Source organism: Papio anubis, chromosome 18, assembly GCF_008728515.1.
Source record: "Papio anubis isolate 15944 chromosome 18, Panubis1.0, whole genome shotgun sequence".
NCBI classification, from domain to species: domain Eukaryota; kingdom Metazoa; phylum Chordata; class Mammalia; order Primates; family Cercopithecidae; genus Papio; species Papio anubis.
Genome location: NC_044993.1, coordinates 53082620 through 53100903, shown reverse-complemented (window position 1 = coordinate 53100903; position 18284 = coordinate 53082620). Strand labels below are relative to the sequence as shown.

Sequence of the window (18284 nt, the reverse complement as noted above, 5' to 3'; positions counted from 1 at the left end):
CAACTGGACTCCAGCCTGGGAGACAGAGCGAGACCTTGTCTCTAAAAAAACTCCAAAATAATAAATGTAAAAACCATTTTTGGCTCACAGGCTGTATAAAAACAGGTGGCGGACTGAGTTTGCCCCATGGACCAGTTTGCCAACTCTTGGACTAAGGAATCCGGGAAGACCTCTCAAATGGGTGACATTTGAATCAAGACCAAAATGAGGAGATGGAACCAGTCGTGTAAGGCTCTGGAGAAAGGGCATACCAGAGAGAGATCCCAGGAAACACAAAGGCCCTGAGATGGGAATGAGCTGTGTGTGGGGAAAACATAAGGAGAGCAGATGGGGCTGGAGGATGGGGAATGCCAATCAATCCTTTTCCTGGAATTCAGCTCTGAGATTTGTGCATAATGAACATTAAACAAGATCATAATCAAAGTCTCAAATGCATAGTAGAATTCCCTCTGCCTGGTGCATAATTATGGCCTCCAGGAATCAGAGTCTCACACTGGGTAACCATGAGAAAGCCACTCAACCTTCAGACTTCTCTGTCTTTACTGCCAGAGTTTAATTAGGCACAGACTTTCCTTCTAAAATTCCTATACGGTTTGCTTCATTATTAACCTACAGTCAGTTAAAATTAATTCTGTTAGGACTTATTTATTTATTTATTTTTTCATGAAGTCCCTTGAGGGAACTGGAGATATGGTGGCTGTTAAAAATATCCCAACCTTGCTGGCCAGGCATGGTTGCCTACACCTATAACCCTAGCATTTTGGAAGGCTGAGGAAGGAGGATTGCTTGAGGTCAGGAGTTTAAGGCCAGCCTGGACAATGTACTGAGACCCCTCTCTCTACAAAAAAATTGAAAGATTAGCCAGCTGTGGTGGTGTGTGCCTGTAGTCCTAGCTACTAGGAAGGCTGAGGCAAGAGTTTGAGGCTTCAGCGAGCTATGATCATCCCACTGCACTCCAGCCTGGATAACAGAGGAAAAAGAAAATCCCAAGCTTGGGGATGATTGATCTGTGGAAATAGAGTTCATGCTTAGTAATTAGTTAAAAAATAAACAACTCAGCTTGGTTTTTTGTGAATGTGTGGTTCTAGCCTCAAAATTTTCTAGCCCTCTATATAGGCAAGGCAAATGTCCAGGGTCCCCATCTAGAGAATCATAGGAGTCTGCCTGTGTCACCCCAACATCGTTGATTTCTGGTTTGGGGGAGGCACTCCATATGTTCTTGTGAATCAGTCCATACAAAAGTTATTTCTCCATCTCGTTTGGGCATCTATCATTGCCCACGGCTTCTGCAAATAGCCCTTGGTGTTACAGTCATTGCACACTGTAAACGCTCCCCACTTCTTTCATTTTCCCCAAATGCCTCCAATACAATGTCGATGTGTGTAAATGTCTTTTGCTAAAGAACTGGGGAGCATTGGCAGTCAATTCCAGCTCAGTGAAACTTGAAGTCTGATCCTAGACTTGAGATATATATATATACATATATATATTTTTTAAATTTATTTACTATTTTTTTATTTTTTATTTTTGAGACGGAGTCTGGCTCTGTCACTCAGGCTGGAGTGCAGTGGCACGATCTCAGCTCACTGCAACTTCTGCGTCCCGGGTACAAGCGATTCTCCTGCCTCAGCTTCGTGAGTAGCTGGGACTACAGGTGTGTGCCACCATGCCTGGCTAATTTTTGTATTTTTAGTGGAGATGGGGTTTCACCATGTTGGCCAGTATGGTCTCAATCTCCTGACCTCGTGATCCACCTGCCTTGGCCTCCCAAAGTGCTGGGATTACAGGTGTGAGTCACTGCACCCAGCCAACTTGACGGTTTTTAAAGTTCCACTGACATCTCAGTGATGGGGAATTTCAAAAGCTAGAACAGGGTGTCACAGAGAGTCCTCTGGGAATTCAGTGGAGGGAGAAAATATTTCTCGTGAAGGAGATAAGACAAGACTTTAAGGGAGAGGAAAATTTGAAATTGATCTTAAAGTAGGATTTAGATGCAGAAGGGTTAAGGAAAAGCATTGTAGGTGGTGAAAAGGGCCAAGGCCAGCCAAGGTTTGGAGAATGTTTTGGGGAGTTACAAGTAGTTTGGTTTGGTTCAAGTATAGTAACATGGTGATAATCAGTGAGGATGATCATTATTAGTGGTAGTGATGCAAGAGAGTCAAACATATTTCATGTTGCCAGAGTATTATTATTATTAGACAGAGTCTCACTCTGTTGCCCAGGCTGGAATGCAGGGATGTGATCTCGGCTCACTGCAACCTCTACCTCTCAGGTTCAAGAGATTCTCCTGTCTCAGCCTCCCAAGTAGCTAAGATTACAGGCGCTAGTACACCCGGCTAATTTTTTAATATTTTTAGTAGAGCCGGGATTTCGTGATTATAGGCATTAGCCACCACGCCTGGCCTCATCTTTCCAGGTTATTTAGTAACCAATTGAACAAAAAAATAAAACTACATTTTGTGGGTTTTAAGTATTAAAAATAATCTGCATTTCTTATTTATTTATTTTTAATAATAATTATCTTTTAAAAGAGACAGGGTCTCACTCTGTTGCCCAGGCTGGAGTGCAGTACAGTGAGTGCACAGCTCACTGTAGCCTCAAATTCCTGGTTTCAAGCGATCCTGCCTCCTTAGTTTCCTGAGTAGCTGGGACTACAGGTGCATGTCACTGCCACTGGCTTTTTTTTTTTTTTTTTTGTAGAGATGAGGGTCTTGCTATGTTGCTCAGGCTGGTCTCAAACTCCTGGCCTCAAGCAGTCCTCCTGCCTCAGCCTCCCAAAGTGCTGAGATTACAGGTGCCTGGCCAGAAAGAATCTGCATTTCTAACAAGTGGCCAGATGCCACTGATGTTGGAAGTCCAGAGACCACACTCTTGAGTAACAATGTCTGAGGTGGTGTGAATCTGTGGTCACATCCTACGTGTGATCTCACAGGTAGGCCCTACATATATGGTTGTTGAATGAGTTAACAATAAATTAATGTAGCTGGATGCGGTGGTTCACACCTGTAATCCCAGCACTTGGGGAGGTGGAGGCAGGCAGATCACCTGAGGTCAGGAGTTGGAGACCAGCTGGCTGACATGGTGAAACCCTGTCTCTACTAAAAATACAAAAATTAGCCGGGCATGGTGACGGGCACCTGTAATCCCAGCTACTTGGGAGACTAAGGTAGGAGAATCGCTTGAACTGGGAGGTGGAGGTTGCAATGAGCTGAGATCACACCACTGCACTCCAACCTGGGCAACAGAGTGACATTCCATCTCAAAAAACCGTGAAAAACAAAATAAACAAAGAATTAATGAATGCAAGAAGGAGGTCCTGACAGCAAAGATGCTGTTGACTATCACATACCAGTGTAAAGGCTTTTATTTATTTATTTACTCATTTATTCATTTCTTTATTTTTTGTAGATGACTCTGTTTCATGGGTCACTGCGGAAAACTTATGGATTTTGGGCAGATACATGGTTCACCTATCGTTTGAAGAAATTATGAAAATTAGTCCTATAGAAGTGAGTTGGAAAAGTACATTTGTACGTCACCATTACTAATACACTTGGGGTAAGGTGTATTCTCAAACTCTAATGTTTATCTAGCCAGCCAAGGTGCCTTGGAAACTGTATACCCTCCTCATCCCAATAGAGCTTGGGCCTCTAAAGAAAACTACTGGAAGAAAGTTTCAAGTGGACAGTCATGGGATTGTGTTTTAGTGTGGAAGGGCTAAGAAAAGAAAAAGAATTGTGGACAATTAAGATCACATCTCTGATGTGAGCAAACACGATTTAAAGGGATTGTTGGCTATGAACCAAAAATCACTTAAGGGTATTTTTGTACTGGAGAAGGCCAAGGACAAAAGATACAAAGTTTCCTGTCTTTGGAAGCATGAACTCAAAGAAAAAACAACATGGATTGATATTTACTTCTATTTATAGCTACTTCTGTTAATAGCTACTTGAGCACGAGCAATGGTTAGATTTTAATTCTAGAGTTTACAGTGGAGAAATGTACACATTCTAGGGTTACTTAACTCACTAGTTAACCTGTCCCTCTCCTTTTGATGTTGACCCAATGACACTAAAATCCCTTGGGCATCATGATTCTTGAACGCAGTCTCCAAAGAATGCTGCCAACACAAAAGGATTCATGAAGAGACTGTGGGCCTTGCTTCCAATTTTTCTTCTTCTTCTTCTTCTTTTTTTAAATCATATGTGCCCTGACACTTCTGGCCGGTGAGAGAAGTGTTTGCATCAAATGACTGACCTGTTCAAGGACCCATTGACCCAGCAATGTCTGGTTATTATGAAACCAGAGGCAGAACGAGGTTTCTCTCTTTTACCTGCGGTGCTGGGAGTATTTCAAGTGTCTTCCGATTTTTATAACCCGCAGTCCTAGAATTAACCCCCCACCCTACTGCCATTTACTCTCTCAATGTGGAGTTGCTTTGAGTAGGTAACAGCTTAAATTCTTAGAAAGCTGGGCCCCCTGGAGGAAATTTCTAAGATCAAGCAATCATTTGCAACTTTTTATTCTCTAAAAATGTAGAGAAGGGAGAAGTCAAGAATAACACTGCTAAAAGGGAATTTTATATTATTTTATTTTATTTTATTTTTACTTATTTATTTAGGAGATGGAGTCTCGTTCTGTCATCCAGGCTAAAGTGGAGTAGTGCGATCTTGGCTTACTGCAACCTCCTTCTCCCAGATTCAATTGATTCTCCTGCCTCAGCCTCTTGAGTAGCTGGGATTACAGGCACGTGCCACCATGCCCGGCTAATTTTTGTATTTTTAGTAGAGATGAGGTTTCACCATGTTGGCCAGGCTGGTCTTGAACTCTTCACCTCAGGTGATCTGCCTTGCCTCAGCCTCCCAAAGTGCTGTTATTACAGGTGTGAGCCACCGCACCCAGCCTAAAAAAGGAATTTTATATAGACAAAGAGTACAATCCATAAAGGAGAGACAACTTTATGAGCCCCTTTGAGCGCAGCATAATAGTGCCTCAAAATATAGAATGTGCCGGGTGCTGTGGCCCATGCCTGTAATCCCAGCACTTTGGGAGGCCAGGGCAGGAGGATCACTTGGGCCCAGAAGTGCAAGACCAGCCTGGGCAACATAGTGAAACCTCATCTCTACAAAAAAATTAAAAAATCAGCCAGGTGTAGTGGTGTGTGCTTGTAGTCTCAGCCACTTGGGAGGCTGAGGTGGGAGGATCACTTGAGCCCAGGAGGTCGAGGCTGCAATAAGCCATGATCACACCACTGCACCCAAGCCTGGGTAAAAGAGTGAGACTGTGTCTTGGCCAGGCGCGGTGGCTCACGCCTGTAATCCCAGGACTTTGGGAGGCTGAGGTGGGTGGATCTTGTGAGGTCAGGTGTTCGAGACCAGCCTGGCCAACATGGAGAAACCCCGTCTCTACTAAAAATACAAAAATTAGCTGGGCATGGTGGTACATGACTGTAATCTCAGCTACTCGGGAGGCTGAGGCAGGAGTATCACTTGAACCTGGGAGGCTGAGGTTGCAGTGAGCTGAGATTGTGTCACTGCACTCCAGCCTGGGTGACAGAGTGAGACTCCCATTCTCAAAAAAATAAAAATAAAAATAAAAATAAAAATAAAAATGAAAATAAAAACAGTGAGTCCGTGTCCCCCCAAAATTATATATATAATGTATAATCTGCTAGAAATACAAGGAAGAATAGATAGATATGAGTCCTGTAGTAGAAGATTGCACATGGCACCCTTGGACATGTGGGCCAAAAAGGAACAAGGATGTTGGCAATCTGAATAGTATATTTAATAAGCTGAATATATATGCACCAAACTTTGTGTCTTACACACTCTTTTCCATCGCCCAAGGGCCATTTATAAACTCATTCATCTATTTAAAAACTTCTGATTCTTCAAAGTAGAAAGTTTGTGGACCACATTCTCTGACCTCAATATAACAAATCTAGAATAAATGTACAAAGATTAGCTTTTAAAAAGCCCAGTTTCTTAGATATTAAAAAATAATACTTTCCTAAAGAATAGTTAGGTTCAGGAGGAAACCAAAGTAGCTGTTATAGACCACTAAGAAATCAATGACAATGAGGCCAGGCATGGTGGCTCACACCTGTAATCCCAGCACTTTGGGAGGCCGAGGTGGGTGGATCACTTGATGTCAGGAGTTCGAGACCAGCCTGGCCAACATGGTGAATCCCCGTCTCTACTAAAAATACAAATATTAGCCAAATGTGGTGGTGGGCACCTGTGATTCCAGCTACTCTGGAGGCTGAGGCAGGAGAATTGCTTGAACTCAGGAGGTGGAGGTTGCAGTGAGCTGAGATCATGCCACTTCACTCCAGCCTGGGCGACAGAGTGAGACTCCATCTCAAAAAAAAAAAAAAAAAAAAAAAAAAAAGAAAAGAAAAGAAAAGACATCAATGACAATGAGAACCAGCAGGAGGTATATCCAAGTGTCCATGATGGGGCACAGTGCAGACCACCAGGGTGGGGCCACACTGGGCCACTTCTACCCTCCTCACTGATATTCCCATCCTTGTCTACCAACCAGATTGGGCTGTTTATCAGCTACGACAACGCCACCAAGCAGCTGGACACGGTCTATGACATCACACCTGAGCTGGCCCAGGCGTTTCTGGAGAGGATCAGCTCCTCCAACTTTAACATGAGGAATACCTCCACCATCCACAGGCAAGGCTTGGGCTCTGGGCCCTGGAGCTCTTTCCCAAGGTGTGATCTAAGCATCAGAATTCTCTGAGCAGCAGAACACCCAGGGAGGGAAGGGAGGTGGTTGGTCCATCTCTTTCAATAGTCCCACATTTCTCTGTGCATGTGAGGAGAGGTGTCTGCAACCTTTTTATGAAGAGGTTATGAAGCAGGGTGAAAGGGTAAATGCTTTCTGAGCATCTCCTGTGTGCCAGGCATTTAATGCAATCTTATCGAGTGCTAATTCTGGCTCTCAGCACAGAAATGAAACATTTTAAATACTCAGGACTGGGTCCTGTTCCAAAGCCAATGTGTGATTTCCATTGAAGTTGCATCAAGTGTTGGAAATACCTCATGGGTCCCCACATTTGAGAACCGCTTGTTATCAGACCCTTAGCTGGGGAGCCCCTGGGTGAGATCAGCTGTAGAATTTAGTGACCGTAAAGTGATCCTCCCTAAAACCATTCCCAGCAGGGGAGGAGGGACAGGAACTCTATATGCCAGGGGTGTCAGGAAGGGAGTGGGCAATGGGAAGGGGGTGGTGAGTACTGTTCAATCCCCTCTCCTTTTACTTTTTTTTTTTTTTTTTTGAGACAGTGTCTCATCCTGTAACCCAGGCTGGAGTGCAGTGACGTGATCTCGGCTCACTGCAACCTCTACCTCCTGGGTTCAAGCAATCCTCATGCTTCAGCCTCCAGAGTAGCTGGGACTACAGATGTGTGCCACCATGCCCAGCTAATTTGTTTGTATTTTTAGTAGACATGGGGTTTTGCCATATTGGCCAGGCTGGTCTCGAACTGCTGACCTCTCGAACTCCTGACCTCAAGTGGCCCGCCCACCTTGTCCTCCCAAAGTGCTGGGATTACAGGCATAAGCCACCACACCTGGCCCATTCAATCCTCTTCTTTCTCTTTTTTTTTTTTTGAGTCTCACTTTGTTGTCCAGGCTGGAGTGTACAGTGGTGCAATATCAGCTCACTACAACCTCCACCTCCAGGTTCAAGAGATTCTCCTGCCTCAGCGTCCCAGGTAGCTGGGATTACAGGCATGTGCCACCACACCCAGCTAATTTTTGTGTTTTTAGTGGAGACTGGGTTTCGCCATGTTGGCCAGGCTGATCTCAAACTCCTGATCTCAACTGATCCACCCGTCTTGGATTTCCAAAGTGCTGAGACTACAGGCATGAACTACTGTGCTGGGCCATCATTCAATCCTCTTGTGTCCATCTCTCAAGGTCTTTTTGCCACACTGCTCCCATCCCATATTACCTTAAGGTTTTTCAAATGAACCACCCTTAGGCAATGTACTCATAGGAAACAATTAGATGTCTTTCACCTATCTTTAGTAATTTCCACTTATTATCATGGATCCCATTTTTCTATGGTTACACACACACAAACAACCTCATGATTAAGAACATGGTACCTCGAGCCAGACTTCGTGGCTTAATCCTGGCCCTGCTGCTTACAAATGGTATGACCTTTGCCATTTTTACATCACCTCTCTATGCTTCCGCTTCCCCATCTGTAAAATGGGAGATAAAAATATGTCTGCTGCATTAAGGTCTTTGTAGGGATTTGCACACTTGACACATAGTAAGTGCTCAATAAATATTTTTTCTTTTTCTTTTTTTTTGAGACAGAGTCTCACTCTGTCGCCAGGCTGGAGTGCAGTAGTGCAGTCTCGGCTCACTGCAACCTCCGCCTCCTGAGTTCAAGCAATTCTCCTGCCTCAGCCTCCCGAGCAGCTGGGACTACAGGCACCTGCCACCATGCCTAGCTAATTTTTGCATATTTAGTAGAGACAGGGTTTCACCATGTTGGCCAGGATGGTCTTGATCTCTTGATCTTGTGATCCACCCGCCTCCCAAAGTGCTGGGATTACAGGCGTGAGCCACCCCGCCCAGCCTATTTTTTCTTTTATAATTTATTTTTTTTAAATTGATAAATAAAAATTATATCTATGGTATGCAACATGATGTTTTGAGATATATATTCTTTGTGGAATGGCTAAATCAAGCTAATTAAGTTATCATTACCTCACATACCTTTTTTGTGATAAGAACACTTAAAATCTACTCTTAATAATTTTCGAGTATATGATACATTGTTATTAACTGTAGTCAGCATGTACAATAGATCTCTAGAACCTCTTTTCCTATTTAACTGAAACATTGTATCCTTTATCCAAGTCTCTCCAACTCCTTTCCCACCTCCAGCCCCTGGTAACAACCATTCTAAGGCTCTGCTTTCATGAATATGACGTTTGTTTATTTGTTTGTTTTTCAGATTCATAATATAAATGAGGTCATACAGTATTTGTCTTTCTGTGTCTGGCTTATTGCACTTAGCATAAGATCCTCCAAGTTCATCCATGCTATCCCATATGATAGAATTTCCTCCTTTTTCAAAGCTGAAACACATTCCATTGTGTATCCACCAAATTAAAAAAAAAAAATCCATTCATCTACTGACGTATTGGACACTTAGGATGATTCCATGTCTTGGCTATTGTGAATTATTATTCTCAACATGGTTATTAACACTTACCCCTCACTTCCCCTGTCTTCTTTTCTCGAAGTTAAGCAGATTCCTTTTCCTCATGAGACACTTTCTTTTCCCTGGACCTGGCAGCTCTCCTGTGGGCGTGTCTGAATATGTCAATATCATATATGTGAATCAACTGCCAAGGACACAGGAGGCAGTGCTCAAATCTGTGTCTCTGAGCTGGGGAGGGGGGCAGGTTTTATAGGCAGAGGGTAATAAGACTTGATCTGATTGGGTCTTGCTATGAGGTGATGCTGGGAGGTGTGATCTGATTGGATCATGCCATGAGGTGATGCCAGGGCTCAATCTGATTGGATCATGGACCACGCCAAGTGGTGTCCACTTCATAATTCAGCCCCCATTCCTTGGTCCTGTCTGAGCACTTAGGTTCCACCTCTGGTTGCATATTTGGTTCATCTGAGGATGTTCAGGTTACGTGACCTTCAAGCTGGGAGTCCGTGGCAGCTGAAAAACAACTCGCCGTTTTATTACACAAAACGGAACCGGAACGGGCTGGTTCTGCGGTTACACCTCCACCACAATCCCGCCTCTTCTCACACAGGTTGGGGCTGCTGGTTTGTTTCTACGATGACCTGGAATTGCTGGATGCCACTGTGGCCCAAGTCCTGCTTCACCAGATGATCAAATGCAGCCACCTGAGGGGCTTCCAGGCTGGCGTCCAGAAGGTACAGCTGGGGTGCAAGGCCCTGAGGCCTCTGCCTCAGTTTCGCTAGACAGAGAAATGGGGAGCTTAGCTTAGCCTTTGAGAGAAAACACACAGTAGTTGGGATTTAAGTCCGGTCACAGCAGATGGCACCTCAAATACTGAGATAAGTGTAACATCGAAGCCCAGACAGAAATTAGCAAAGGAACAGACCCTGGGAAGATCAAAATTTTTTTTTTTTTTTTTTTTTTTTTTTTGAGATGGAGTCTCGCTCTGTCGCCCAGGCTGGAGTGCAGTGGCGGGATCTCAGCTCACTGCAAGCTCCGCCTCCCGGGTTCACGCCATTCTCCTGCCTCAGCCTCCCGAGTAGCTGGGACTACAGGCGCCCGCCACCTCGCCCGGCTAGTTTTTTTTAGTAGAGACAGGGTTTCACCGTGTTAGCCAGGATGGTTTCGATCTCCTGACCTCGTGATCCGCCCGTCTCGGCCACCCAAAGTGCTGGGATTACAGGCTTGAGCCATCGCGCCTGGCCGGAGATCAAAATTTAATCAGAACAGCCGTCTCAGCCAGGCGTGGTGGCTCATGCCTGTAATCCCAGCACTTCGGGAGGCCAAGGTGGGAGGATCATTTGAAGCCGGGAGTTTGATACCAGCCTGGTCAACATCATGAGACCCTTGTCTCTGCAAAAAATACAAAAAAAAAATGGCTGGGCATGGTGATTCACACCTGTAATCCCAGCACTTTGGGAGGCCAAGGCGGGCAGATCACCTGAGGTTAGTTTGAGACCAGCAGGGCCAACATGGTGAAACCCCATCTCTACTAAAAATACAAAAATTAGCCAGGCATGGTAGCACGCACCAGTAATCCCAGCTACTCAGGAGGCTGAGTCAGGAGAATTGCTTGAGCCTGGGAGGCAGAGGTTGTGGCGAGCTGAGATCACACCACTGCACTCCAGACTGGGTGACAGAGTGAGACTCTTGTCTCAAAAAAAAAAAAAAAAAAAAAAAGCTATATGCCTATACTGCCAGCTACTTGGGAGGCTAAGGTAGGAGGATCACTTGAGCCAAGGAGTGCCAGCCTGCAGTGAGCTATGATAGTGACATTGCACTCCAGCTGGATGACAGAACAAGACCCTATCTAAAAAAATAAAAAAAATTTAAAAAAAGAAAAGAAAAGAAAAGAAAGGGACAGCTACCTCTAACTTAAATATGCATACAGATCACCTGGGGATCTTAAATGCAGATTCTGATTCAGGAGCTCTTGATTGAGGCCCAGGACTCTCTTCTTTTCTCTCTTCTTCCTCTTCTTCCTCCTCCTTCCCTTGGCCTCCCAAAGTGTTGGGATTACAGGTGTGAGCCATTGTGCCCAGCTGACGCTGCACTTCCAACAAGCTTCCGGGTGATTCTGAAACCGCTGCTCTGGTGAGCATGCCTGGAGTGGCAGGAGATAAAGGAGTGGTTCTTGAACCTGCCTCTAGATTAGTAACATCCCTGCCAGGTGCCACCCCCAGAGATTCTGATGTTATTGTTCTGGGGTGTGGCCTGGGGTATGGCCTGATTTGAAAGCTTCTCAGGTGATTTCAATGCAGCCAGGATTGAGAACGCTGGATTGGAGGGTGGTTATGAGTTCCCAAGGCCAGGTTCTGAACAAAGGAGCAAACACACTGTCTCTCATTTTCCTTCCTTTCCATCTCTCTGTTCTTCCATCCAGTCAAGTCTCAATTCTACCCCTTCCATTCCACTTTTTGTGGCCCTTCTCAATTTGCTTAAAATAAAAAAGATGACATGAAAACAATATTAAATGAAATTTTGATAAAGCCATTCATAATTTCAGAGCAGTTTTCCACACATCACTGTAAAGTCCTCAAACACATTTGACATTTGAGATTGTGGCCATCTATTTTGGTCAGTGCATTTTTTTTTTTTTTTTGACTCATTTTTTGTGTGTGTCTCATTCTGTCACCCAGGCTGGAATGCAGTGGTATAATCTCAGCTCACTGCAACCTCCGCCTTCCGGGTTCAAGTGGCACAATCTCAGCTTATTGCAACCTCCGCCTTGCCTCAGCCTCCAGAGTAGCTGGGACTACAGGTGCGTGCCAGCACGCCCGGCTAATTTTTTGTATTTTTAGTAGAGATGGGGTTTCACCATATTGGCTAGGCTGGTCTTGAACTCCTGACCTCAAGTGATCCGCCTGCCTTGGCCTCCCAAAGTGCTGGGATTACAGGCCTGAGCCACTAAGCCTGGACTGTGAATGTGTATTTTTGTTTCCAAGGAAAAGAATCCCTCCCAAGCAAGCTCAAGCAAAAATAAGAAGACAAATATATTTTAAGGCCCCGGGGTCTCAACATGTGGCAGCCCTGACCAAGGAGAAGGTCGCATACGATTAGATATGAGGGGGCCCTTTGGGATCATCTAACTCAGTCATTCTCAAACTGGAGAATGCATCTAAATTACAGGGATGGCCTGTTAAAATACAGCTTGTGGCAGCAGTCCAGTTTTGTGGAAGACAATTTTTTGGCACCAGGGACCGGTTTTGTGGAAGACAATTTTTTCCATGGACTGGGGCCAGGGGATTGTTTCAGGATGATTCAAGTGCATAACATTTATTGTGCTCGCCTGCCTGGCTGGCTGGCTGCCTGCCTGCCTTCCTTCCTTCCTTCCTTCCTTCTTCTTTCTTTCCTTTCTTTTCCTTCCTCCCTCCCTCTCTCTTTCTCGCTCTCTTTCCTTCTTTCCTCCTTCCCTCCCTCCCCCTCCCCTTCCCCTCTCCTCTCCTTTCTTGATGGAGTCTCTCTCTGTTGCCAGGGTGGAGTGCAGTGGCACGATCTTGGCTCACTGCAACCTCTGCCTCCCAGGTCCAAGCAATTCTCTGCCTCAGCCTCCCTAGTAGCTGAGACTACAGGTGCATGCCACCACGCCCAGCTACTGTTTTTTATTTTTAGTAGAGATGGGGTTTCACCATGTGGCCAGGATCATCTCATTCTCTTGACCTCGTGATCCACCTACCATGGCCTCTTAAAGTACTGGGACTACAGGTGTGAGCCACTGCGCCCAGCCTGTGCACTTTATTTCTATTATTACATTGTAATATATAATGAAATAACTATACAACTCACCATAATGTGGAATCAGTGGGAGCCCTGAGCTTGTTTTCCTGCAACTAGACAGTCCCATCTGGGGGTGATGAGAGACAGTGACAGATCATCAGGCATTAGATTCTCATAAGGAGTGCACAGACTAGGTCCCTTGCATGCACAGTTCACAATAGGGTTTGCTCTTATGAGAATCTAATGCTGCCTCTGATCTGACAGGAGGCAGAGCTCAGGCGGTAATGCTCACTGGCCTGCTGCTCACCTCCTGCTGTGGCTAGTTCCTAACAGACCAGGGTCCCGGTGGTCCCCATCTATGGCCCCGGGGCTGGGGATCCCTGGATTTCAGAGCTCCACTGTCTCTGATTCAGGAGGTCCGGGAGCAGCCTGGCAATCTGCATTTCTAACACGTCGCCAGGTGGTGCAGATGCCGCTGGGTGTGCTCCACACTTTGAGAGCTGCCGCTGTAGTCCACTCCTTTGTTTTACAGATGTGGAAACTGATCTCTAGGGAAGGGAGTTGCTGAACTTAGAGAACCCAGGTGCTGTGACAGCTGTTTCTTCTACTTCACTCTGCTGCCCCCCAGTGGCCATTTCAATATTGCCAGAAACCCGTTTTGGGCACCTGTCTGAAATGACAACGTTATTACGTAAATTAAAACATGAACCATTCTTGTTTTTTGTTACAGAGCTCCTTGTATAGGAGGTGACTTTATCACATTCCTTACCGAAAGCAGTTGGAACGCACATTTTACTATCATTAGGCAGGCATATTGCAATAAAGTAATTATTAAAATGATCATAGAAATGTGCAGACAGGTGCAAGACATAATTTTAAGGGGAAATACAGAAAAGCAAATTGTGCTTCTGTTCATATCACAACTCTGTAAAAACTACCTAGTGTCTCTATATTTATAAAGTATAAGAAGTCTTGGAAGCATATACACCCAATTGCTAATCAGTTATTTTTATGAGGTAGGATGTTCAGGAGACTTTTACTTTCTTGAACTGTGAAGAGTTATTTTTGGCCGGGTGTGGTGGCTCATGCCTGTAATCCTAGCACTTTGGGAGACTGAGGCAGGCAGATCATACGAGGTCAGGAGTTCAAGACCACACTGGCCAACATGGTGAAACCCAGTCTCTACTAAAAATACAGAAATTAGCCTCGTGTGGTGGTGAGTGCCTGTAATCCCAGCAACTCAGGAGACTGAGGCAGGAGAATCACTTGAACCTGGAAGGTGGGGGTTGCAGTGTTGCAGTGAGCCAAGACCACACTATTATACTCTAGTCTGGGCGACGAGAGCAAAACTCTGTCTTAAGAGAAAAAAAAGTTATTTTTACACAGATTATAAATTATCTTGAAAAGGCCCCTGGCTATTTCATGAAAGGAAAACAGCTTATATATATGGATATAGAGTTTAAGGTCACCAGAGGCCAATAGATGCTATAAGAGTGTGGTGGAGTTATAAAGGGAACAACATTTATTTCTGACATGGATTAAGGTTGATTTAATAACAAATTAATATTCAAATGAAGCACACAGGGAATTTTCGGCACATGAAAGCCAAGGCCAGAGAAGGTGTCCTCCGTGTGGTGTCTCACTGTCTGGGCATGGTGGGAGCCTCTTTCCTTCCTCATTTCTGGGCCTGGAGGCTTTGATGGGACAAGGTCCAGGGAGGATGCTGTGGAGTCCTAATAGCCCTGGATGTGGTCAGAGGGAGCCACCGCCCTGCTTCCTGTCAACACTCATTCTCATTTGCTCTCCTTCCAGCTCAAAGCAGAACTCCTGGACATTGCCACAGAGAACCAGACGCTCAATGAGACCCTGGGTTCTTTGTCGGATGCGGTTGTAGGTCTGACCTACAGCCAACTGGAATCTCTCTCCCCCGAGGCTGTGCATGGAGCCATCTCCACCCTCAGCCAGGTCTCAGGTTGGGCCAAGAGCCAGGTCATCATCTTGTCTGCCAAATACTTGGCCCATGAGAAGGTCAGCTGGAGTTTTAAACTCTTCTTTATTTCCCCTGAGATGACCTAAGTGTATTAGTCCTCCCAGGCTGCCATAACAATATACTGTAGATTGAGTGGCATAAACAACATACATTTATTTCTCACAATAGTGGAGACTGGGAAGTCCAACATCAAGGTGTCACAAATGTAGGTTTTATTCTGAGGCCTCTTCTCTTGGCCTGTAGGTGGCCTCCATCTTGCTGTGTGCTCACCTGACCTCATGAGAGCAAGCTCTCTGGTGTTTCCTCTTACAAGGAAACTAATACCATTGGATCAGGGCCCTACCTGACCATCATTATCTCATGACGTCATCTAACCCTTAAAGGCCTCACCTCCCAATACTATCACATTGGGGGTTAGGACTTTGACATACAGATTCTTGGGGGACACAAATATTTAATCCATAATAGTCATATACACACAGCAGGGGCAACCAATCAGTAAGAAGATGATGCTGAGGAGGACTGCCTGGGTTCAAATCCTCGCTTTGCCATTTACTAGCTCTGTGACACTGGGCAATTTGCTTACTTTCGCTTTGCCTCAGTTTCTCTATTTGTAAAATGTGGACAACAATAGCACTTACTGCTGGGCTACGTGGCTCACACCTGCAATTTCAGCACTTTGGGAGGCTGAGGTAGGAGGATCACCTGAGGCTAGGAGTTTGGGACCAGCCTGATCAATGTGGTGAAATCCCGTCTCTACTAAAAATACAAAAATTAGCTGGGCGTGGTGGTGCACGCCTGTAATCCCAGCTGCTCGGGAGGCTGAGGCAGGAGGATGGCTTGAACCTGGGAGGCGGAGGTTGCAGTGAGCAGAGATCGTGCCACTTCACTCCAGCCTGGGCAACAGAGCAAGACCCTGTCTCAAAAAAAAAAAAAATTAAACAACAACAACAATAACAAATCAGTAGCACTTACCCTGTAGCATTGCTGCAAATATTATGTGAGTTGGTACACATGAAGAAGCTAGACCACCAGGTGACACCACAGAGTATGAGCTCAAGGGGCGTTAGTCATCACTGAGTGGGATCAACGTGTGGGACTCATCCCAGGATTTTCCTGCCTGCTGTTGAGCTGCTATTAGGTTGATGCAAAAAGCAATCACAGTTTTTGCCATTACTTTGGGATTAGGGATGATGCTATTTTATTCCAATCTTGGGCTGCAGAGAAGTAACTGTCAGGCAGACAGTCCTCTTTGGTGGGGACGGGAGTCTTAATCTGTGTTCTAGCTGCTCCTGGGGTAGACAATGGACATTCTTTTGGGGACAATTAGTGTCCCTGGGTTGGGTCCAGTCCAGAGGGCTCCAAATCTGAGAGACTTGAGTTCTAAGCATTTTGGTGTCATCTTTTTTTGTTTGTTTGTTTGCTCTTGTCACCCACGCTGGAGTGCAATGGCACAACCTCAGCTTACTGCAATCTCTGCCTCCCAGGTTCAAGCAATTCACCTGCCTCAGCCTTCCGAGTAGCTGGGACTACAGGCACCCATCACCACACCCAGCTAATTTTTGTATTTTTAGCAGAGACGAGATTTTGCCATGTTGGCCAGGCTTGTCTCAAACTCCTGACCTCGTAATCCACCCGCCTTGGCCTCCCAAAGTGCTGGGATTACAGGTGTGAGCCACTGCGCCTGGCCTTTGGTGTCCTTCTCATTTAGTCCACACTCCTGGCCACTTCCCAGGATGCAAACTGGCTCACAAGGATTAGATTAGGACCCATTCCAATCAAATAATAATAACAAACATTTATTTATTTTTGGCTTCTGGATATTAATTTTAATTACTTTGAAACAGCATAATTTACTATCAGATGTTTAACAAGCATCCATTATAATTGCTAAACTGTGAATTCAGTGTTAACTGTGTCTGACTAACTATACAAAACTCATCAATTTTTCTTTTGACGAAATGTAGTAGGCTGGGCGTGGTGCCTTATGCCTGTAATCCCAGCATTTTGGGAGGCCGAGATGAATGGATCACTTGAGGCTAGGAGCCCGAGACCAGCCTGGACAACATGGTGAAACCCTGTCTCTACTAAAAATAGAAAAATTAGCTGGGCATGATGGTGCACGCCTGTAATTCCAGCTGCTTCCAGGCCGAAGCAGGAGAATCGCTTGAACCCAGGAGGCAGAGGAGGTTGCAGTGAGCCGAGATCGCGCCACTGTACTCCAGACTGGGCTGGGCTACAGGGCAAGACTCTGTCTTAAAAAAAAAAAAAAAAAAAAAAAGTAGTAGAAATCTCAAAGAATAAAAGAGAGACTACTCCATAAAGGTCATGTTTACTAACCTAGCACCATAATTCCAGTGTTAGTACCTCCCATGCAGCTGGAAGGAAGATACGGGAAGAGGTGAAGATGTTGAAAATGTAAGGGGCTCCATTTTGCTTGCTCTAAAGCGAAATACCACAGTGTCTCATAAAGAAGAAAATCACTGAGGTTGGAAATGAAAACAAAAGCTTTTGATTCAGGTGGTAAAGGGGTTTAAGAGTTATAGGTAGAATCCACGCACCCAGAAGGCAGTGCTGGAGTCGGCCTCAGGAACTGAGGGGTTTCTTCCCCTTTTTTTCTTTTTTGAGACAGGGTCTCAGTGTGTTGCCCAGGCTGGAGTGCAGTGGTCTGATCTTGGCTCACTTCAGCCTTGACCTCCCAGGCTGAGGTGATCCTCCCACCTCAGCCTCCTGAGTAGCTGGGACCACAGGGGTGTGCCACCATGCTGGGCTGAGTTTTTGTATTTTTTTGTAGAGATGGGATTTTGCAATGTTGCAGGCGGATCTCAAACTCCCGGGCTCAAGCAAACTACTCGCCTTGGCCGCCCAAAGAGCAGGAGTAGGGGATTTCTTCTTGGCATCCAAGTCTTTTTAAATTTCTTCAAGTTTTTAAAGCTAGGTTTGGTATGTCATGGTTCTGAGCCAGCTATATTTCAACCACATTCTCCAAAGTAAATCCAAGTGGGAACTGGAGCAGGATGTCGGTAGGGAGGGCGAGAGGGGGATGAAGGGCAGCTGTACCTCCGAGGGCTGGTCCTAGCCTGCTTCCTCCATCGCGGGGCTAAGGGAGGGGGATGTGGAATAACAAACATTTACTGAACACTTACTATGTGCCAGGTTGTGTTCTAAGTGAGTTAATCATTTAATCCAACAATCCTCTGAAGTCAGTAGTGCTGTCATCTTCATTGTCCAGTTCATTCATGTGAGGTACAGAGTGTGTAAGAGAACTGGAAAAGGCCACATCAAAGTTACGCAGCTGGGATTGAACCCAGGGCACCTGGCCTCAGAGGCATCTTGTTTA

At 45.4% G+C, this 18284-nt stretch overlaps 1 protein-coding gene across 1 annotated transcript in view; it reads left to right on the top strand.

Annotated features, from left to right (window-relative positions):
• The window catches only part of OTOA (otoancorin), an 81321-nt gene that overhangs the window by 15594 nt on the left and 47443 nt on the right, over positions 1–18284 (top strand). Inside the window, 5 exon segments of the mRNA XM_021931822.2 lie at positions 3409–3509; positions 6547–6691; positions 6694–6727; positions 9809–9932; positions 14767–14982. Coding sequence (XP_021787514.2) covers positions 3409–3509; positions 6547–6691; positions 6694–6727; positions 9809–9932; positions 14767–14982 — 620 coding nt within the window.